This window comes from Hyperoodon ampullatus (assembly GCF_949752795.1).
Source record: "Hyperoodon ampullatus genome assembly, chromosome: 13".
Lineage (NCBI taxonomy): Eukaryota > Metazoa > Chordata > Mammalia > Artiodactyla > Ziphiidae > Hyperoodon > Hyperoodon ampullatus.
This window is the reverse complement of record NC_136926.1, coordinates 52768819-52792969: the sequence shown is the minus strand read 5'-3', so window position 1 is coordinate 52792969 and position 24151 is coordinate 52768819. Positions and strand designations below refer to the sequence as shown.

The following is a 24151-nucleotide window of genomic DNA, read 5'->3' as shown; positions in this document are numbered from 1 at the left end:
CATACTGTTCTCCACAGTGGCTGTATCAAGTTACATTCCCACCAATAGTGCAAGAGGGTTCCCTTTCCTCCACACCCTCTCCAGCATTGGTTATTTGCAGACTTTTTGATGATGGCCATTCTGATTGGTGTGAGGTGAGGTATCATTGTAGTTTTGATTTGCATTTCTCTAATAATTAGCAGTGGTGAGCAGATTTTCATGCACTTTTTGGCCATCTATATGTCTTCTTCGGAGAAATGTCTATTTAGGTCTTCTGCCCATTTTATGACTGGCTTGTTTGTATTTTGATAACAAGCTGCATGAGCAGTTTGTGTATTTTGGAGATTAATCCCTGGTCAGCTGTTTTATTTGCAAATATTTTCTAACATGTTTTGGGTTGTCTTTTCAGTCTGTTGATGGTTTCCTTTGCTGTGTAAAAGTTTTAAGTTTAATCAGGTCCCATTCATTTATTTTTGTTTTTATTTTCATTACTCTAGGAGGTGGATCAAAAAAGATATTGCTGCGATTTATGTCAGAGAGTGTTCTGCCTATGTTTTCCTCTAAGAGTTTTGTAGTATCTGGACTTAAATTTACGTCTTTAATCCATTTTGAGTTTATTTTTGTGTATGGTGTTAGGGAGTGTTCTAATTTCATTCTTTTACATGTAGCTGTCCAGTTTTCCCAGCACCACTTACTGAAGAGACTATCTTTTCTCCATTGTATGCTCTTGCCTCCTTTGTCATAGACTAGGTGACCGTAGGTGCATGGGATTATATCTGGACTTTCTACCCTGTTCCATTGATCTATATTTCTGCTTTTGTGCCAGTACCATACTGTTTTGATTACTGTAGCTTTGTAGTATAGTCTGAATTCAGGGAGCCTGATTCCTCCACCTCCATTTTTCTTTCTCAAGATTGCTTTGACTATTCAGGGTCTTTTGTGTTTCCACACAAATGTAAAATTTTTTATTCTAATTCTGTGAAAAATGCCATTGGTAATTTGATAGGGGTTACATTGAATCTGGAGATTGCTTTGGGTAGTCTAGACATTTTCACAATATTGATTCTTCCAAACCAAGAACATGGTATATCTCTCCATCTGTTAGTGTCACCTTTAATTTTTTTTTCATCAGTATCTTATAATTTTCTGAGTACAGGTCTTTTGCCTCTTTAGGGAGGTTTATTCCTAGGTATTTTATTCTTTTGGATGCAATGGTAAATGGTATTGTTTCCTTAATTTCTCTTTCTGATCTTCCATTGTTAGTGTATAGGAATGCAAGAGATTTCTGTGCATTAATTTTGTATCCTGCAATTTTACCAAATTCATTGATGAGCTCTAGTAGTTTTCTGGTGCCATCTTTAGGATTTTCTATATATAGTATCATGCCATCTGCAAACAGTGACAGTTTCACTTCTTCTTTTCCAATTTGTATTCCTTTTATTTCTTTTTCTTCTCTGATGGCTGTGGCTAGGACATCCAGAACTATGGTGAATAAAAGTGGTGAGAGTGGACATCCTTGTCTTGTTCCTGATCTTAGAGGAAATGCTTTCAGTTTTTCACCATTGAGAATGATGTTTGCTGTGGGTTTGTTGTATATGACCTTTATTATGTTGAGGTAGGTTCCCTCTATGCTCACTTTCTGGAGATTTTTTTTATCATAAGTGGGTGTTGAATTTTCAAAAGCTTTTTCTGCATCTATTGAGATGATCATATGGTTTTTATTCTTCAGTTTGTTAATGTGGTGTATCACATTGATTGACTTATGTATATTGAAGAAACCTTGCATTCTTGGGATAAATCCCACTTGATAATGTTGTATGATCCTTTTAAGTTGTTGTTGGATTTGGTTTGCTAGTATTTTGTTTAGGATTTTTGCGTCTATGTTCATCAGTGATATTGGTATGTAATTTTCCTATTTTGTGATATCTTTGTCTGGTTTTAGTATCAAGGTGATGGTGGCCTTATAGAATGAGCTTGGGAGTGTTCTTTCCTCTGCAATTTTTTGGAAGAGTTTCAGAAGGATAGGTGTTAACTCTTCTCTAAATGTTTGACAGAATTTGCCTGTGAAGCCATCTGGTCCTGGACTTTTGTTTGTTGAAAGTTAAAATCACAGTTCCAATTTCAGTAGTTGTGATTGGTCTGTTCTTTTTTTAAAATTTCTTCATGGTTCAGTCTTGGAAGGCTGTACCTTTCTAAAAATTTGTCCATTTCTTCTAGGTTGTCCATTTTACTGGCATATAGTTGCTTGTAGTAGTTTCTTATGATCCTTTGTATTTCTGTGATGTCAGTTGTAACTTCTCCTTTCTCATTTCTAATTTTATTGATTTGACTCCTCCTCTGCCTTTTTTTCTTGATGAGTCTGGCTAAAGGTTTATCAATTCTCTTTGTCTTTTCAAAGAACCAGCTTTTAGTTTCATTGATCTTTGCTATTGCTTTCTTCACCTCTATTTCATTTATTTCTGCTCTGATCTTTATGATTTCTTTCCTTCTACTAACTTTGGGTTTTGTTTGTTCTTCTTTCTCTAGTTGCTTTAGGTGTAAGGTTAGGTTGTTTATTTGAGATTTTTCTTGTTTCCTGAGGTAAGATTGTATTGCTATAAACTTCCCTCTTAGAACTTCTTTTGCTGCATCCCATAGGTTTTGGATCATCATGTTTTTGTTGTCCTTTGTCTCTAGGTATTTTTTGATTTCCTCTTTGATTTCTTCAGTGATCCATTGGTTGTTTAGTAACACATTGTTTAGCCTCCATGTATTTGTGTTTTTTACAGTTTTTTTTTTCCTGTAATTGATTTCTAATCTCATAGCATTGTGGTCAGAAAAGATGCTTGAAATGATTTTAATTTTCTTAAATTTACCGAGGCTTGATTTGTGACCCATGATGTGGTCTATTCTGGAGAATGTTCCATGTAAACTTTAGAAGAAAGTGTATTCTGTTGTTTTTGGATGGAATGTCCTATAAATATCAATTAAGTCTCTCTGGTCTAATGCATTATTTAAGGCTTGTGTTTCCTTACTTATTTTCTGTTTGGATGATCTGTCCATTGGTGTAAGTGGGGTGTTAAAGTCCCCCAACATTACTGTGTTACTGTCAATTTTCCTTTTTATGGCTGTTAGCATTTGCCTTATATATTGAGGTTCTCCTATGTGGGTTCATATATATTTACAGTTGTTTTATCTTCTTCATGGATTGATCTGTTGATCATTATGTAGTGTCCTTCATTGTCATCTCTAATTTAAAATTCTATTTTGTCAGATATGAGTATTGCTACTCCAGCTTTCTTTTGATTTCCATTTGCATTGAATATCTTTTTCTATCCCTTCACTTTCAGTCTATATGTGCCTCTAGGTCTGAAGTGGATCTCTTGTAGACAGCTTATATATGGGTCTTGTTTTTGTATCCACTCAGCCAATTTATGTCTTTTGGTTGGAGCATTTAATTCACTTACATTTAAGGTAATTATTGATATGTATATTCTTATTGCCATTTACTTAATTGCTTTGGGTTTGTTTTTGTAGGTCTTTTTTCTTCCCTTCCTCTTTTGTTCTCTTCTCTTGTGGTTTGATGACCATCTTTAGTATTGTGTTTGGGTTGCTTTTTCTTTTGTATGTGTGTTATCTGTTGTAGTTTTCTGGTTTGCATTTCCCATGAGCTTTTGAAATAGCAGTCTATATATACACAAGGTTGTTTTAACTTGCTGGTCTCTTCATTTCACGTGCAATTCCCATTTCCTGCATTTGTATTCTCCTCTTCTCATGGTTTCTGGTTTAGATATCATATTTGTGTGTGGATGATTTCCTACTTTTACTGTATTTTTGCCTCTACCAGTGAGCTTTCCCATTTGTGATTTTCTTATTTCTAGATGTGGCCTCTTTATTTTCCTCCCTGCCTAGAGAAGTTCCTTTAGCATTTGTTGTAAAGCTGGTTTGGTGGTGCTGAATTCTCTTAGCTTTTGCTTGCCTATAAAGCTTTTGATTGCTCTGTTGAATATGAATGAGAGCCTTGCTGGGTAGAGTATTCTTGGCCGCAGGCTTTTCCCTTTCATCACTTTAAATATATTGTGCCACTCCCTTTTGACCTGCAGAGCTCCTGCTGAAAAGTTAGCTGATAACCTTACAGAGATTCCCTTGTATGTTATTTGTTGCTTTTTCCTTGTTGCTTTTAATATTTTTCCTTTGTATTTAATTTTTGTCAGTTTGATTAATATAATACAATATAATATTATAATTAATATATAATCTCAGGCCCTTTCTCTTTCTCTTCTTCTTCTGGGACCCCTATAATGTGAATATTGGTGAGTTTAATGTTGTCCCAGAGGTCTCTTAGACTGTCTTCATTTCTTTTCATTTGCTTTTCTTAATTCTGTTCTGCAGAAGTGATTTCCACCACTCTGTCTTCCAGTTCACTTATTCGTTCTTCTGCCTCAGTTATTCTGCTATTGATTCCTTCTAGTAGATTTTTCATTTCAGTTGTTGTGTTGTTCATCTCTGTTTGTTTGTTCTTTAGATCTTCTATCTCTTTGTTAAACATTTCTTGTATCTTCTCAGTCTGTGTCTCCATCCTTTTTCCGAGATTTTGGATCATCTTTACTGTCATTACTCTGAATTCTTTTTCAGTTAGATTGCCTATCTCCTCTTCATTTAGTTGTTGTTGTAGGTTCTTTATCCTGCTTCTTCATCTGCAACATATTTGTTTGTCATCTCATTTTGTCTAACTTACTGTGTTTGTGGTCTCCTTTCTGCAGGCTGCAGGACTGTAGTTCCTCTTGCTTCTAGTGCCTGACCCCTGGTGGGTGAGGTTGGTCCAGGGTCTTGTGCAGGCTTCCTGGTGGGAGGGAATGGTGCCTGTCCTTTTGTGGGTGGAGTTCGGTCTTGTCCCTCTTGTGGGCAAGGCCATGTCGGGGTGTGTGTTTTAGGATGGCTGCAAGCTTAGTACGACTTAGACAGGCAGCCTGTCTGCTGATGGGTGGGGCTGTATTCCTGTCTTGCTGGTTGTTTGGCCTGAGGCATTCCAGCACTGGAACCTGCAGGCTGTTGGGTGGGGCTGGGCCTTGGTGCTAAAATGGGAACCTCTGGGAGAGCTCATGCCAATTAATGTTCCCTGGGGCTTCTGCTACTAGTGTCCTCGCCCCCATGGTGAGCTACATCCAACCCCTGCCTCCCCACAAGACCCTCCAAGACCCCTAGGTACATCTAGCCAGGCTCCTATGGAGGTACTGCTTTGTGTTGGGTCCTAGTGCATTTGAGACCTCATGTGTGCCCTCCAAGAGTAGAGTCTCCATTTCTCCCAGCCCCGTGGAGCTCCTACACTCAAGCCCCACTGGCTTTCGAGGCTAAATGCTCTGGGGGTTCTTCCTCCCGATCCCAGACCCTTAGACTCTCTTGGAGGGCTATTTTTATATGGGAATGTCCTTGTGTAGCCTGCATGGGTTTAAGATCTATATCTATATCTATATATCTTTATATATATATTTTTTGGTGCAAGGGCAGTTTTTAGTATGGATGTCTGCTCCCTCTTTCCTCAGTGTATGCTGGATGTTATCCCCTTGATAGGGGTTTGACTGGTGTTGTGATGACTAGAGCCTGCCTTGGGTATTGAGTGGGGCCTCTCCTTTGCTCTGTGGTTGTTGGGGTGGGGTATGCTCCCTAGTTGGAGTAGACACCCCAGATCTGTTTCTTAGCTGTGTTTCTGATCTGTGATGAGAGGTAGGTGGGATTGGAGCAGTCCCACTGGGAGAGAAGCCACTGAGTATTCCTCCTCTGGAGCTGTTCACCTGTGAGCATTCTATGTTGTGTCACCTTTCACCTGTTGTGTGAGCTCACAAGTTACTCTGTTATTGGCACTGCTCTCAGCCCCATCTTAACTGTGGGTATGCTGGCAGTTGGCCCTGGAGTCTCTCAGGTGTTGTTTTTACCAGGCCACCAACATAGATACACTGAAGTCACATCCCAAGATTGCGGTAATCCTGGATCTGGACCCACTGTGGGCGCTATGGGGGCAGCTCTGACTCTGACCTGGACCAACCCCCGCATGTACGTGCCCACAAAGTTCACACCTGCTAAAGCCAGATCCACCTCAGTTGCAGGAGCACTTGTTGTCTGTTCAGATGTTCCGCAGGCACTGAGTTTACCAAGCCAGTTGCAGGGGTTTAATCTGTGACTTGTGCAGGTAAAAGAAGAGATTTCAGCTCTTCTTCCTTAGTCGCACAGCCCCTGGGGCTCAGCTTTGTTTCAGCCCCACCTCTGCATGTGGGCCATCCATAGGCGTCTGCTCCCTGCCCAGTCGAGAGGGGGTGGAGGTGGTGACCGGGGGTGCACTGGCATGCTTTGGTGGGAGGGGGTAGAGGTGGCGACTGATGGGGACGTGTGAACCCGCTCCAGCAGGAACCCCTCCTAGTGCCTCTGGGGGCGGGGGCCGGAGGACGGGGAGAGAGGCTGTCATGGTGGCCCTGCCCTTCACATGTCACTTAACAATGGTGCTTCACTTCCGTGGTGGTCTGGGATTCCTCCAGGAGCATTCCCAGTTGTGGAGTTCCTCACTCCCATCCCCTCAGGCTGTCTCCACACAGCCCACAGCAGTCCTCTCCCCAGGTCTGCTCTCCAAACCCCACGTTCCAGCATCTAGCCCCCGTCCACACCAGCAGACACATAACTCAGGCTGGGGCATGCAGGGCTGTGTCATGGACCATCTGTGTAAGTCTCACTCTGTCCTGCCTGCCACAGACTGGCTGCTGCACTCTCCTTCAGGCCCCTGACGCTCCCCTTCTGTCTCAGCTGATCTTCCCACTGGCAATGGGGGTTCCCTCAGTGCAGGAACCTCTCCTCTCCTTCAGCTCCTCCCGAAGCCCCCACAGGGCGAAGGTCCCATCCTGCTTCCTCTTTTCTTTTTTTCCTTTTCTCTTTTTCATTCTACCTGGTTATGCAGGGATCTTTTCTTATCCTTTTAGGTGTCCGAGGTCCTCTGCTAGTGTTCAGTTGGCACTCTGTAAGAACTGTTCCATTTGTAGATGTATTCTTGATGCCCCTGTGGGAAGAGGTGAACTCCATGTCCTCCTACTCCACCATCTTCTCCTTCTCCCCACTTCTTCTTAATATTATTTTCCACATAACACAAAACTTTCCTGTCTTTTTTCTTGGAAGACTATAAAAATCTCATTCACAATTTTATTCTGGTTCCTAGGAAACTGTTGCCCAGGCTGCTGAAAGAAGTTATCTGGGAAGAGTCACTATTTCTTTGAGAAAAGGGTGAATATTCAAATGACCTGAAATCAGCTTTGGCTCTGGAATACCAGACCAAGAATACCATGTGCTAACTCTGGGAATGGTACAGTTTAAGTGTGACCAGAGAAAATCAGGTCTGGAGAAGGCAAGAGTCTTATATCTGTAGAGATTAGCACCAAAACAATCACCAAGATCCTTGGTATTCAAAAGCCACACTCAATATTGACTGTTCTCTATCATGTACAGATATAAAAGACCAGTCATCCAAATGTACAATTCAGACTTATATACAAACCTGTGGGACCTTCAACCTAAACCAGTACTTTCTCATACTGGACATGAACTCCTTTAGTTCATACAATGAATTCAGTCAGTAAATGTTTACCAAGTACCTAATGATTCACAGGGGCTGGTGCTAGGATTAAGCTCAGGCTTAGTTTATGGAGAGGGGAAGGAAGATGTGAGAGTAAGAAATGAGATACTGTGAACAATCTGGTAAAGAATCATAAATAACTCAAGGCAGTATAAAGTAATAATAACAGCTAACAGATATAGTATACTTAGTATGTGCCTGGTACTGTTCTAAGCCTTTTCCATATACAATGTATTCTTTAAAAAAAATAGCTTTATTGAAGTATAATTTGAATACCATAAAATTTACCCCTCTTAAGTGAACAGTTTGATAAATAGTAGCAAATTTATATAGCTATGAAAGCATGGCCACAACCCAGTTTTTAATATTTTTGTCATGAATTTACTTAATCATTTTTGTAATCCAGTTTTAGAATATTTCATCACTTCAAAAAGTTCCCTCATGCCCATTTGTAGTCAATCTCTTCTCCCTGTTTGGTCTGCTCCCATTACCCTCCAGCTCTATCTTTATAGTTTTGCCATTTCCAGAAATAGATACTATTACTTAATATATAATTTACAGATAAGGAAAATAAGCTGTAGGGGACTTAAATGACCTGCCCAAGATCACAAAGCTAATAAGGGACCAGCATTCATATCCAGCCAATCTGATCCCAGGGTTTTCACCATTATGCTATACTGCTGTAAAAAATAATATGAAAAGTCTGAGGAATTAAGAAGTGGGAGAGATCACATCTGGCTGTAGGATTAGGGAAGACCTGATGAGGAGGTGAACTTTTGAAAGAAAGGAATAAGGAGCATGGAATTAGCAAAAGCATTAAATTAGAAAACCTTAAGGCTAAATATTTAATGTATTCGGGAAATATTTATTGAGCATCACTATATCCTGTTAGCTTGCTAATGACTTTAAATCACTTTACCTGCATTATCTCATTAATCTTTATAGCAGTCCATAAATTATATTATTGTCCTCAATTTACAGATAAGGAAGTGGAAACTGTGAAAAGGTCAAGCAGCGTGTCCAATATCACATAGGGGCTGGTCGGAACAAGGCTGGGCTTTGAATGCAGTCAAGGTCTATTTGACTCTGAATTGCAAACTCTTAAACATTGTGTTAGTTGAGCTCTAAAATAAAACAAAAAACAACAATTAAAAAACCCAAACTGGGACTTCCCTGGCGGTCCAGTGGTTAAGACTCTGTGCTCCCAATGCAGGGGGCATGGGTTCGATCCCTGGTCAGGGAACTAAAATCCTGCATGCCCCATGGTGTGGTCTAAAAAATAAATAAATAAAAATTAAATAAACAAACAAATAAATGAATAAATTTAAAAAAACCCAAACTGATCTTTGGAGAGATTATTCTTGTGGCAGAACTTAGAATAGAGTGGAACAGAGAGAATGGAGGCAGGCAAAGCAGTTCACTACGACTACAACTGCTGGGTGGAATCTTGGGTGATAGAAGGGGAAATTAAAATAGGTAATAGGAGGAGAAACAACTGGAAGGGATTTGTGGCTGAGGTGAGAGGGGAGAAGAAATGCCTGGTAGTGATAAGAAGAGAAATATCTTTTTAGTCACTATCACGGAAAACCTGAACATTAGTCTTTTTTTTTTTCTTTTTCCGTTTTGATACTTCTGTCAAAAACTTGGTTGAGACAATTGATATTTGATGGGGAAAATTTTTTAAAGAAATTTTAACAGAGAGTGCAGGGACTTCTATGTACTTCAAGAGTATGTAGAATTATGAGGAATCCCTCATAATTGCAGGCACAATAATGTATGTATACATGCTCATTCATTTTTCTGGGTAAAGAGACAATAGTTTTCATTATATTCTGAAGGGGACCCCAAAAAGTTAAGAATGATTGCTTTAAGGCATAGGGCAAGTTTATTCCTTTTTCTTAATTCTATAAGCTCTATTCCTTATTAAGTTTCCAGAAAGCTATATATCAGCTTTTACTTATATTTGTTCCTTCTATAAAATTTGATTTAATATTAAGTATACCAACAATTACATACAGTTAATGCATATTCATAGAATGACATATCTCTCTATATTTACACACACACACACACACAACCACACACACACAAACACAATGTACACATTTTCAAAACAAAAGTGCTGGTAAGATTATCATCCACTAAGCAGATAAATCTCATGTATAAATGCATATGTTTATATATATGTAAATATATGTGAATATATTTATGTAAATAAACATACATATATTTTTGCATACACAGATGGAATTGAACATAATGGATCATGTCCTATTTATATAGAGCTGGGGGGTATGTCTGCTCATCCATCAATCGACATCTCATGATAAGAGAACTTCTTAGAGTTAACATTGAAGAAAACTCTGTTTCTTGACCCTTTGTTTCATTTTGCATTTTTAAAATAGCTGAGCTATATTATAGCATTCAGTTTAGTTTAAAGAATAAATGATAAAGAAAATACCAGGGTGAACCCTTTCTAGTTCAAGAAATAAAATACTGGCAGCATACAACCTGGAAGCATCACCGATACCCATTCCCAATTACAATCTCTTCTCACATCCAAGAGCCAGCCACTATTCTCGTAAGTACTCCCTTTCTATTCTCTATAGTTTTACCACTTATGTGTGCATCCCAAAATGTGATTTAGTTTTGACACTTTTGAACTTTATACAAATAGAAATATATTGTATATATTCTTTTTGAGACTTTTTTTGCTCAGTATTATGTCTGTGAAATTGATCTGTGTTGATGATTTATGTAGCTGCAGTTTGTGTTCTTTGCTATACAGTATTCCACTGTATGCATTTATGACTTTTTATCCACTCTGTGATTGATGGACATTTGGAATATTTCTGGTTTGGGGCTAATGTGAATAATGCTGCTGTGACAGAAGCCACTAGTTATCCACCAAAACACACTCTTCCCTTCTTCTGCGGTACACAGCTAGATTATATTCCTCAGTCTTCCCTGTAATTATGTATGGTCAGGTGGAAAACTAATGGCGCTATGTGTGCCATTTCAGGCCTGTTCTATAAAAACCTTGAAGCCTTTCACGTGTACTCTTCCATACCCCTCCTACTCTTTGTTGGCCTGCTATGGCAGGGCCAACAATTTCTTACACAAACTCCTTCAGAAAACAAAGGAGAAAAAAAAGACTTCCTGACTCATTAAAAAAGAAAACTGTGGTGAAATACACATTTACCATTTTAACCATTTTAATGTGTACAATTCACTGGCATTAGGTGCATTATAATGAATGTTGTAAAATCATTGCCACGCTCTAGTTCCATAACTTTTTCATCACTCTAAATGGAAACCCTGTACCAATTAGGCAGTCATTCTCCTTTTTCTCCTCCCCCTGAGCCCCTGTGAACCACTAATTTCCTTTGTCTATTCTGGATATTTCATATAAGTAAAATCATACAACATGATTCCATCAACATGGCCTTTTGTATCTGGCTACTTTCACTTAGCAAAATGTTTTCAAGGTTCATCCACATTGTAGCATATATCAGAAGTTTATTCCTTCTTATGGTTAAATTATATTCCACTGTATGTATATATTGCATTTTGTTTATACATTCATCTGTTCATGGACATTTGCATTGTTCCCACCTTTTGGATATTATGAATAGAGTTGTTATGATCACTTGTGTACAAGATTTGCCTGAAAGCATTTTGTCAATTACTTTGGGTATAAACTTATGAGTGGAATTGATGAGTTATATGGTAATACTATGTTTAATGTATTGAGGAATCACCAAAGTGTTTTCCATAATGGCTCCATAATTTTAAAGTTCTAGCAGCAATATATGAGGGTTCTGATTTCTCTGCATCCTCTCTAACTTATTTTACATTTTAAAAATTATAACAATCATAGTCGGTGTTAAAGTGGGTATCTTATTTGATTGGATTTCCCTAACGATTAGGGATGTTGAACATCTTTTCATGCTTGTTGGCCATTTGTACATCTTCTTCAGAGAAATGTCTTTTCATGTACTTTGCCCAGTTTTTAAATAGGTTGTCTTTTTGTTTTTGAGTTGTAATAGTTCTTTATATATTCTGTATACCAGACCCATATAAGATACATGATTTTCAAAATTTTAACCCACTCTGTGGACTATCTTTTCATTCTCTTGATAGTGTTCTTTGGCACAAAAATTTTTAATTTTCATGAAATCAAATTAATCTATTTTTTCTTTTGGTTGCTTGTGTTTTTGGTGTCAAATCTAAGAAACCACTGCCTAATCCAAGGTTCCGAAGATCTGTACCTATGTGTTCTCTGAAGAGCTTTATAGTTTTAGCCCTTATATTTAGGTCTTTGATTCATTTTGAGTTAATTTTTATATATGGTATGAGGTATACAAATGAAGGATCCAGCTTCATTTTTTTCACATGTGGATAGCCAGTTGTCCCAGCATCATTTGTTGAAAAGACTATTCCTTCCCTATTGAATTGTCACAGCACTCCTGTCAAAAATCAATTGTATCAACTATCTATCTATCTATCTGTCTATCTACCTACCTACCTACCTATCTATCCATCTCTAGCTATCTCCTTATATCAGTACCACACTGTTTTGATTACTGTACCTTTGTAGTAAGTTTTGAAGTCACAAGGTTTGAATCCTCCAACTTTGTTCTTCTTTTTCAAGACTGTGTTAGCTATTGGGAACCCTTGCAATTCTTTATGAGTTCTAGGATCAGCTTTTCCATTTTTGTAAAAAGGTGTTGTTGGGATTTTGATAGGAATTGCACTGAATCTGTAGGCCAACTTGCAGAGTATTGCCATCTTAATAATATTAAGTCTTCAAATCCATGACTGTGGGATGTCTTTCCATTTATGTCTTCTTTAATTTGTTGCAGAACAGTACGCTGTACTGTTCAGCATACAAGTCTTACACTCAGTTAAATTTATTGCTAGGTATTTTATTGTTTTGATGCTGTTATAAATGGAATTGTCTCCCTGTTCCTTTTCAGTAGTTCTACTAGTGTATAGAAATACAATGGATTTTTGTGTTAAATTCTTTCCTGAAACTTTGCTAAATTCATTTATTAGCTCTAAAAGTTTTTGTGCAATTAGCTGTAGTAGTTTTTGGTTTTCTTTGCATTCTCTAGGATTTTCTATATATAATATCACGTAATCTGCTAATGCAGTTTAACTTCTTCCTTTCCAACTTGAATATGTTTTATTTCTTTTTCTTGCCTAATTTTTCTGGCTAGAACTTCCAGTAAAATGTTGAATAGAATTGGAAAAAGTGGGAATCTTCGGCTTGTTCCTGATCTTAGAGGAAAAACGTGCAGTCTTTCACAATTGAAAAATGACATTAGCTGTGGGTTTCTCATAGATGCCCTTCATTTTGTCGAAGAAGTCCCTGCTACTCCTATTTTATTATTGTTTCTATCATAGAGTGTTGAATTTTGTCAAATGCTTTTTCTGTGTTAAGATGATCATATTTTTTCTTTTTATTAATATGGTATATTATATTGATTGATTTTCATATGTTGAAGTACCTTTGAATTCCTGGGCTAAATCCTATTTGGTCATGATATATAATCCTTTTAACATGTTGCTGCATTCAGTTTGTTATATTTTTTTGAGGATATTTTCATCTATATTCACAAGGGATTTTGGTCTGTAGTTTTCCTTTCTTGTGATGTCTTTGGCTCTGGTATCAGACTAATGCTGGCCTCATTTTAATGACTGAGTAAGTGTTCCTTCCTCTTCTATTTTTTTGGGAAGAGTTTGAAAAAAAATTTGTGTTAATTCTTCATTAATATTTGGTAGAGTTCACCAGTGAAGCCATCTGGTCCCGGGCTTGCCCTGTTGGGAGTTTTTTGATTACTGATTTAATTTCTTTACTTGTTATAGGTCTATTCAGATGTTCTACTTTTCTTGAGTCAGTTTTGGTAGTTTGTGTATTTTTAGGAATGTGTCCATTTCATCTAGGTTTGTTGCCTTTTGGTTGTCTACTGTTTGTCTCAACTGTTATTTTTTACCCCAGGTGGCAGTGTTCATTTGGCTTTCAGTGTTTTCAAGGAATGTCCTACATGTAACTGCTTCTCTGTCCTGAAAAAGTCCAGAGGTAGGAAAAACAAAGGCAGTCTCCTTGTATCAGTCTTTTGGGAAATCCACAGACAGGTTGAAACAGACAAACACAACTCCTTGAGAATAAGGTCTGCTTCCTCTGGGACAAAGTATGCACACCTGGAACTTGGCTGCAATCTACAAGACTGCTGCCATGCTGTGGAAGGGCACAGGGCAAGGATAAATTAAAACTTCATTAAGTTCTCCTACCATGTTTCAGTGGCCTTTTTTTCTGGTTAAGCATTTGCTTGGTTTCCATAAATCATTCACCATCTTTCAGAGCTCTGATAATGTTGGTTCTGACAGTATGTGCCAGGTTTTTCAGTGTTTCTGGCAAAGGACAAGCCCCTGGAAGTCCCTACTCTGCCATTTTTGCTGACATGCTCCTGACTCATTTATGACACTAGTATAACTCTGATACCAAAACCTGACAAGGTCATTACAAAAAAAAGGATATTACACACCAATATCTCCCAATCAGTGTAATTCATCAAATTAACAGAATAAGGAAGAAAACACATGATCATCTCAATAGGTGCAGAAAGAAAAGATGTGATGAAATTTAACACTCATTACAACAAAGGCTCTCAGCAAATGAGGAGGGAACTTTCTTAACCTGATAAAAGGCATTTACAAAAAGCCTACGGCTAAAATCATACTTAATGGTGAAAGACTGTCTGCCTTCCCTATGACAACGGGAACAAGGCATGAAGTCCACTTTTACCATTTTATTCTACATTGTAATAGAAGTCCTAGAGAGTACAGTGAAATAAGAAGAAGAAATAAAAGGCATAAAAAGATTGGAAAGAGAGTAACTGTTATGGACTGAATTGTGGTGTCCCCCTTCACCCCCCGCAATTCATATGCAGAAGTCCTAACCCCCAGTACAGCTCAGAATGCGACTGTATTTGGAGACACGGCCTTTAAAGAGGTAATTAAGGTCAAATTAAGTCATATGGGTGGCCCCTAATCCAACATGACTCTTTGTCCTTATAAGAAAAGGGAGACACACCAAAAATGCACATTCACAGCAAAAAGGGCATGTGAGGACACACTGAGAAGGCAGCCATCTGCAAACCAAGGAGAGAGGCCTCATGGGGAATGACTGGAAAGGAACGTGAGGAAGTTTTCATGAATAATGGAAATGTACTATTTCTTAATTATGTAGGTATATCCAATTGTCAAGGCTTATCAAACTGTACTATTAAGTCCTGTGCAATTTTATTGTATATAAATTAAACCTCAATTAGAATAAAAGAAAATGAAAAAACCCCCACAGTTTTCTTGGCTCTCAAGCAGTGCTGTTTTTAAGACCCCACTCTACTGACTTTCTTTGACATTACCAATCAATCACCATTAGGACTTTGAAGGGACCAGCACATACACTTCTTAAGCCACTAAATCACTGCAGGGACTGAGGTCAAAAGGTCTAATTGATTAGATCCTTGTTGTGGGAAAATGGGGCAAGGACACAAAAAGAAAAATTAATATGTATAGAGTCAACCCTTGAACAACGTGAGGGTTAATGCGAGTGTAACTTAGAGTTGGCCCTCCGTATAGGCGGTTCCTCCACTTCCGTGGATTCAATCAATCATGGACTGTTTAGAACTGCAGTATTTACAACTGAAAAAACTCTGCATGTCAGTGGACTCGGCAGTTCAACCCTGAGTTGTTCAAGGGTCAACTGTAATATATTAATGCATTAAACAAATATATTATGAGCACCTACCACATGTTAAGCAACATTCAAGGAAATGGGGAAACAACAGTGAACATAAGGAGTGCTTATATTCTCATGGGAGAAGACACAAAACATACATAATAAGCAAGTAAATTATATAGTATTTTGAGATTCTTCTATTGCAGAGGATAGGAAATGTAGAGCCGGTTCAAGTTACTATTCGATATATAGCAACTTCAACTCTGAATGTTAGTCTCTTGCGTTTGAATTTTTTTTTTTGAGTGGGCGGGGCAGGACGATTTAATCTACATGTTTAGGTTTATTCATAGCTCTGTACTATGCTTGTCTTCTGTATTCTAATGATAAAGGTACCAATTTTTAACAAATCTTTTAGCTCAGACTACTGGGAACCAGAAGTAATATATTGTGGTATCCTTTCTAATGATTAAACATATAATAATAATGATAATGCTAATAATAAAAGAAACATAAATAAATGTTCCTTAGAGGCAAGATGGAAATGGTTTCTGTACTTTAGATACTCCTACTTGCTTATTTCTTTAATCAGGACTGCAATATTAATCCAACATGGGCTGCAAAGAACGCTCACATCATTGCAAGCACAGGCTCACTTAGAGGAACAACTAGGAGCTTCAGAGATTATCTCTCACTTCAGATTATTCCTTCATTTCCAGTAAAAGAAAAATGTGTTTGGGAGTCTCTCAGGGAGTCTCAATAAGTGACAGCTGCTGTATATTATATAACCTAAAAAACCCCAAAAGACAAAATGAAGGGCATGGTCAATACCATCAGGTAAATCCAACTTACTCTAGGTTCAGCCTCTCTTATACCCTCTCAAAGTGTTAAAGGGAGTCAGAGATCGATGTCAGAGAAATAAACAGGAGGTAGCTCTAAATGTAGTATTGGGCTTTTAGTATTGGGTTAGTATTTTCCTAATTAATTCTGGAACATGCATGCTCAGTGGCCTCACAACCTCTGCCACCCCATCAGCAAAACAGGAAAGAATATTCTCCCAGATTCGAGGGCTCTTATAAAAGAGAGTCAGTGATTGTGCAGGAAGGGGAAGTTCTAGGCAAGCTAGGAGAGAATAAAAATACTGCTGTGTAGGGAGGAAAAAAGAAGAATGAAGATTGGGTATTTTTAGATTTATGCCTTTGGCTTAAAAGTTCTTTACTCAAGTTTGGATTTTCCTAAGTAATGTCTCTTTGTTCCACAGAGCTCAATAAAAGCAACTAAGACAGAACATTCCAAGCATCTATGACTGGAAAACAATTTATATTTTAAGCATAATTCTGACAATACTGTACTGTACTTATATTTTTGCAATCACAAGGTTATTTCTTGAGACAAGAATCAGGTCTTTTTTTTTTTTTACATGTTTAGTATTAATAAAGTTGACAGAATGGTGAGGAGGATAGGAGAGGTAAAGGAGAAAGAGACTGATAATAAAGATTAATGGTCCTGCAGTAAATGTCCTATGTAGTACTTAATGATTAAAGGACAACAAAAGTAACAAAGGATATAAAACAGAAGAATAATATATTTAAAAACTTAGACACGCTAAAGAGAGGAAAGCAATTAAGGAGATGCTAAACCAAGCAGTGTAACTTAGGTAATTGGTGTCAGGTCATTGCCTCATGCTAAACAGGGGGTCCAATCCCACTACAGAACACCTTGGAAAGTTGGTCTCCCACAAAAAAATGCCAATGCAATAACTTTTCCCTGTACTGTGATCTGTGTATACCACCAGCTCTGCAACAGGCAGAATGGCTCAAAGGGGCAGTTTTAGCTCCTCAATCATCAGGTATACCATAATTTTGCTAATGGCTCCATATTAGAATAAAAGAAGAGAAAAATACAAGACAGCATTTCTTATGAGTAGAAGAAAAAGTTAATAGTTACTGTGAATACCTTGAAACAAAACTCTTTTAAAAAGATGAAAAATTTTCCATTTTTCTCACTATAATGCTACAATCTTCCCCACCCCCCAAAAAAAGAGGAGAAAAAAAAAAAAAAAAACGAATGAAAAAAAAAAAACCATGAGTGAAAACTGTTCTTGAAAACTGCAGAATTATAACAGCTTTCTCTTGGTTAAATTGATTGGTATAGTAACATTATAAAATGACTATTAGGATTCATTGTGCACAACAGAAAGTGCTGAAATGTCAGCAGACTACACAGCAAAAAGTAATGGGTTCTGAACCCCTGTTAGTCAAAAATGATTTTGTTTCAAATTAGAAATTGATTTTTTTTTTTGGACAAAAGCCCTTTCTAGACTTCCGGCTTCTGTAGCTGGGCCTGGGAGAGATTAACCTCCACCATGGCCAGGGCTGGCCTGATGATACCTTTCTCAAAGTGCCTTTTCAACTGCAGCTTTCTAATGTTGCTGTGGTCTCAACCAATAACACAAGTTAATTGTCCCTTTGCTATCACACTGTATTTTTCTCATTTTGCTATTTTATTTTAGTGCTGACACACAACACAAATTTATTGTCAAGTTAATAGAAGACTATGTTGAGCCTTGCAGTGTAACTACCACACCAATTCTGACTGGTTTTCCACTCTCCAAAGTGCAATGACTAAGAATAGAGGGAGCCAAAAGTAAGAGTTTCCCATCTCCGAAGGACTACTAATAGAGAAAGTAGAGAAGATTCCATCTCAGATACTAAGTCTACTCAATTTCATTTTTGTTTCTGGTAGCAAAGTCTACAAAGCCAAAAGTTGTCCTAAAACAACAGAGGTCTGCAGAACTTTTGCCCTATGTCAAACAAAATGTACCTTTGCTTTTGTTTCAAATTGTGGATAGTCTCCCTTCTGAAGCTTGGATTAATTATCATCTCTCAGTTGTCTGGGGGAGGACTAAGCGATTTCTAGATTAATCATAATTAAAACCAAAAAACATGACAAAGTTGGCAGCTGATGAGGAAAGGCAGAGAGTAGTATACCTGTAAGATCTCATAAGGCACTGCTCAATTCTCAAATAAATAAATGTGAGAGTGGTTAGAGAGATTATGAAAAGTTGGTTGATTAACACTAGCAGTGGGCAGTGCTAGCTAGCCCAGTAAAAAAAGAGGTAAACAAGGGGGAAATCAGGGTTAGTGGTTGTGAGCAGGAACAAATGATGTCTGGGAAAGAGGCGTGAGGGGAAGGGGGCTCTGAGACCTTTTGTGCCCTTTGTTTTCTGTACATGATTTCTGACTGATGAAGCTCAGACTTGTTCCATTCTGTCCCAGAGTCCCTCCTTTAATGATTCCAGGAGAGATTTAAGCCAAAACTCACTCAAGAAACAACTGAGAAATGCAATTAAATTTGACTGCCTCACTCAACCTTTCACATAGTTATTTATAATTGATTTCTTTTAAAATATCTATGATATATAAAATAGGAAGGATTATTGGCACTTCAAAGACTGCTAGGCAATATAGGCTTAAGACGTATGAGGTTCTGTTTTAGACGCAATGACCTCTCCTCCACCCTCCTTGTATTTCCAGTTAAACGAGGATTAACTGTAGTTATTAGAGTTTACTTTCCCAGCAAAGATCTATGTTCAATTTCTTGTCCTCTTTATTTGCTTTAAGCATTATTTTATGTCTATGACCACATTTACTGCTTAATAATTCTTGCAGTTTGCTGTTTGCAAAAAGAGGGACACATTAGACAGTTTCTCATATGAGTGTTCTAAGAGAAATGTTGATGCAATTCACTGATCTAGGTGACGTGCTACCTTTGGCCTTACAGGCCCATGTCAGTTGTAACACATTTAACTCTTGTTCAGGGTTATAGGAAATCATCTGGAGCTCATGGCTAGCAGCCATCTGCAACCACCTGCCCCCAAGAGCTTCCCATTTTGCTATTACAGATGTTGAGCTTACCTCTTTGGGGTTGATATGCATCTTTCCTTTGACCTGTCCACAGGGCATCATCTTCCATATGTGACTGAAACCCAACTGTCTTCTTCTCCCTTCTATTCTCTCCATTGTTAGTGGAGTCTTGGTACTTTTTGCTGGATGATGATGTTCCAAGCGTCCAGCCATCACATTTTGACTTCAATAGCCTGAAAAGAATAAACATTTATGAGCTGTAGAGAGCACAGCAGGGGGTATAGATCACACAAAGGCATATATATTCAGTATGAGTTGAAATGCAATTCATGGCATAGAAACTTTCTTTTTCTTATCTTTTATTGATGTATAATTTAAATAATTTACTGAAGGTCTATTTTGTGTTCTGCCAAAACAATTTTGGAGAAGAAATGGTTTTTATCCTCAAAAAGTTTATATTTGGGGTTGGGGAAATGAGACTCAGACCCTAAAACTGCTAATAAAGCCATAGAATGTGACTTAGAACCAGAGTATCTATAAAAATAAAAAGTATGCTAAAACAAGACTTGCATAACTAAAATGTTTCCGAGTACTAAAAATGAACATAAGGGATGAAAATATCACCAATTTGCTTCAAAATATATTTGTGTTTCTCATTTTCAATTGTTATAGTATTTATTATGTACTCAGGGTATGTGAGGAATAGTACTATAGTGCTTGTGGGAGAATTGGTCTCTGTCCTCACATAATTTCATTATGAAGTCAACAAGGCAAATATGGCATAAAAGAAATTTTAATGAAAATAAACACACGTGCATATGTTTTTCTCTCCAATGAACTATGTTCCCACCATTAGCACAATTCCTCTTATAACATTTTATTTTTTAGAGAGAAATGTTATGATGATGTGTATCCCTTACTAATCTACCAGCCCCTTCCCTTCTAACTTAAGTTCACCATAGACTCATGATACTTTAGTTTTGTCTTCCCCATGACCAAAAACAAGGTGAAAATTAAAATGAAGAAAAATAATTTATTCAAAAAGTAACATTCTAAAAACTAGGATATTTAAGCTCCCCAGCAGCAGAGGCAATCTCTAGACAAGAATAAGTTGATGGAGTTTTACTGGATCCATTATGAATGCTAGGTGGCCCTTGACCAGGATTCAAATCACATAAACCCATCAAAGTCACTGGGCTTCTTTTGTGTGGATCAGAATTTTTAGTAATGTTTGCTCACATCATAATTTATTAATAAAAACCAATACATTAAATTGTTTTATGTTCAGAGTGGTGAAAAGAAACATACTATTAGCAGTATGGCTTTACAGGGGCATAAAGCAGTGTATTAAATTTATACACTTAAAATTTTTTTTACCAGAACCCAAGGATCACTTTCCCTTGTGGACCTACCAGTGGATGCATATCTTAGCTAATGTAACTTCTACTCATGGGACAGGAAAATACGGAGAGTAAAACTGTATTACTGTTAATGAAAGATAAGTTTACCTCAACCCAGAAGTCCCAAACCCTGGCAAATCCAACAACTACATCTCTACTTGTTCTTACAGAAAAGTTAATGTGACCAAGACTACTGGGTTTCCCAAAATCATACATTGTCAGGTCAGCCAAGCTCCCAATACCAGCCAATGTTGATTACTCCCAATACTGAATAGTTCCTTCCATCTTACACAGAAGCTTGTCTGTACCTTTATTCCAAATCCCATCCTGGGAACCTGGGTTCTGATTTCCCTGAAATAAAGATGACCATATAAAAAATTTCTTCTTTCATTTGCATTAATTTCCAAATTTACCCATCTACTGTTCTTCTATTAACATCTCAGAAGAAAATCACACCTTTTACTCATACTCTTGATACCATTTTGGCCCCTTCCCTCTGTGACTATAGCCTGCCAATCATCTCCTTTTCTTATAACTTACAAACTCCTCCTCTCAAATGAATTCTTTCCTAGGATTACAAATAAGACCAGACTTTCCATTGAAAATCAAAACCTAAATCTAAATCCCAAAACTATCCCTTAAGTGGAAAAGTATAATAATACTCAGTGTCAATGAGAGTGTGGGGACAGGAGGATTTTAGTATAGTACTAGGGAAACTGCAAATTGGGATAACCCTTCTGTGAGTGATTTGTCACTACAAAATAAAAGTGCACCTAACCTCCTACAATTTCACTTTTAAGAAGTTACCCTATAGAATTACATAAACAACAGTGGAATTAGAAAATTTTCTCACACTACATACAAAAATAAATTCAAAATGGATTAAAGACCTAAATGTAAGACTGGAAGCCATAAAACTCCTAGAAGAAAACATAGGCAGAACACTCTTTGACATAAATCATAGCAATATTTGTTTTGGATTTGTTTCTTAAGGCAAAGGAAATAAAAGCAAGAATAAATAAATGGGACCTAGTTAAACTTAAAAGCTTTTGCACAGCAAAAGAAACTACTGAAAAAATGAAAAGACAACCCACTGAATGGGAGAAAATATTTGCAAATGACATGACTGATAAGGGGTTAACAGTCAAAATATATAAACAGCTCATACAACTTAACATAAAAAAACCCAAACAACCCAATTTAAAAAAATGGGCAGAAGATCTGAATAGACATTCTTCCAAAGAAGATATACAGATGGTCAACAGGCACATGAAAAGACATTGCTAATCATCAGAGGAATGCAAGTCAAAACTATGATGAGATATCACCTCATACCTGTCAGAATGGCTATCACCAAAAAGACAACAAACAACAAATGTTGGCAAGGATGTGAAGAAAAGGGAACCCTTATATACTGTTGGTGGGAATGTAAATTGGTGCAGCCTCTATGAAAAACAATACAGAGACTCCTCAAAAAGCTAAAAATAGAACCAACATATGATCTAGCACTTTCACTCTTGGGTATATATCTGAAGAAAATGAAAACACTGATTTGAAAAGATGCATGCACCCCATTGGTCATAGCAGCATTATTTACAGTAACGAAGCTATAGAAGCAACCTAAGTGGCCATTAACAGATGAATGGATAAAGAAGATGTGGTATATATATCCAATGGAACACTACTCAGTCATAAAAAAAATGAAATTTTGCCATTTACAACAACATGGATGTATCTGGAGGGTATTATGCTTAGTGAAATAAGTCAGACAGGGAAAGACAAATACTATATGCCATCACTTATATGTGGAACCTAAAAAATAAAACAAATGAATGACTCTAACAAAATAGAAACAGATTCACAGATAGAGAGAACAACTAGTGGTTACCAGTGGGGAGAGGGAAGAGGAGAGCGGCAGGATAGGGGTACGGGATTAAGAGGTACAAACTACTATGTATAAAATAAGTAAGCTACAAGTATATATTGTACAGCACAGGGAATATAGTCTGTTTTATAATAACTATAAATGGAACATAATCTATAAAAATTCTGAATCACTGTCTCATACACCTGAAACTAATACAATATTGTAAATAAACTATACCTTAATTTAAAAAAATAAATAGGGACTTCCCTGGTGGTACAGTGGTTAAGAATCCACCTGCCAATGCAGGGGACATGGGTTTGAACCCTGGTCAGGGAAGATCCCACATGCCATGGAGCAACTAAGCCCATGCTCCACAACTACTGAGCCTGCACTCTAGAGCCCATGAGCCACAACTACTGAGCCCGCATGCCACAACTACTGAAGCCCGGGTGCCTAGAGCCTGTGCTCCGCAACAAGAGAAGCCACCGCAATGAAAAGCCCATGCACCACAACGAAGAGGAGCCCCCGCTTGCCACAACTAGAGAAAGCTGGTGCGGAGCGACGAAGACCCAATGCAGCCAAAATAAATAAATAAATAAAATCCTACTATCATCATTTATAAAATAAATAAATAAAATAAATGAAAACAGAGAAAAAAGAATGAGGTAGTTCTCTATACTATACTGTGAATAAACTTCATGACATACTATTAAGTAAAAAAAGGGCAATTTGCAATAATAGAATATATAATATGATCTCATTTTTGTAAAAACAAAAATATACAAAATATATTTTTTAAGTTCTGGATAGATAAATAACAAATCAGAAAAGTAGAACAGAGTTACTGAGGGAAAGATTTTTATAATTTAATTTATATACTTCTGAATGTTTAAATTTCTTCCAATAGGCATGTACTTTCATAATTATAAAACAAAAAATGTCACCATCTCCTTTATGTTACCATCTTCTCTCCTTCCCTTCTTTGCCAAACTTCTAGAAAACAATAATTTTAACAGATATGCCTACTAAAACTAGTTTTTAAAGAACAAGTCTAGTGGCATTTTCTCTTTCAACCATCTTGCTTGTTATAAGACTACTTCACAGCAACTGACTCCTTCCTTAAAACTTATTTCCCTTGGAGTTCATGACACATATCTTGATTGGTTTTCTAGTTTTAGGAGGCTGCTGCTCATATTCTTTTATTGGGAGCCCTTGTACTTCCCTCCCCCTAAATGTAGACATTCCTGATGATTCTGCCCTTGTCCTTCTTCTCTTCCTCCCTTAGCACTTTCTTAGTAATCCCTGTCACACCACTGTATCTTCAATTATGATTTATAAATAGATTCATCTAGCCCACAATGTTCTCCAAAACTGCTGACCTCTTCAAGTACCTGTTGAAAAGCTGTGAAGAGATGCCTTGTCCTACCTCCCAAAACCAACCGACGCTAAAGCAATGAATACTCTTTATCTTGAAACCTGTTCCTTTATCTGTTTCCATTCTCATTTAATGTATCACCATCCTCCCTGTTACTCAGATGAAAAACTTCAGCTGTCTCAAATTCTGCTTTCCTTATTCCTGTTCAATAAATTGCCAAATCAATCATTCATTTATATATTCATTAGATATTTATTGAGGACATACTCATATGTATGAAGGGGCTGGGGCAGGCAAATAGGGAAAAGAAATATTTACTGAGGACTTGT

General features: G+C 37.3%; 1 protein-coding gene across 3 annotated transcripts in view; it reads right to left on the bottom strand.

Moving 5' to 3' along the window:
- The window catches only part of KIAA1328, a gene marked incomplete at its 5' end in the record, with an annotated part of 378127 nt that overhangs the window by 49421 nt on the left and 304555 nt on the right, over nucleotides 1-24151 (bottom strand). For all 3 annotated transcript variants that reach the window (XM_079718280.1, XM_079718281.1, XM_079718282.1), the window contains one exon: nucleotides 19232-19413. In XM_079718280.1, coding sequence (XP_079574406.1) covers nucleotides 19232-19413 — 182 coding nt within the window. The remainder of the gene's footprint in view (nucleotides 1-19231; nucleotides 19414-24151) is intronic.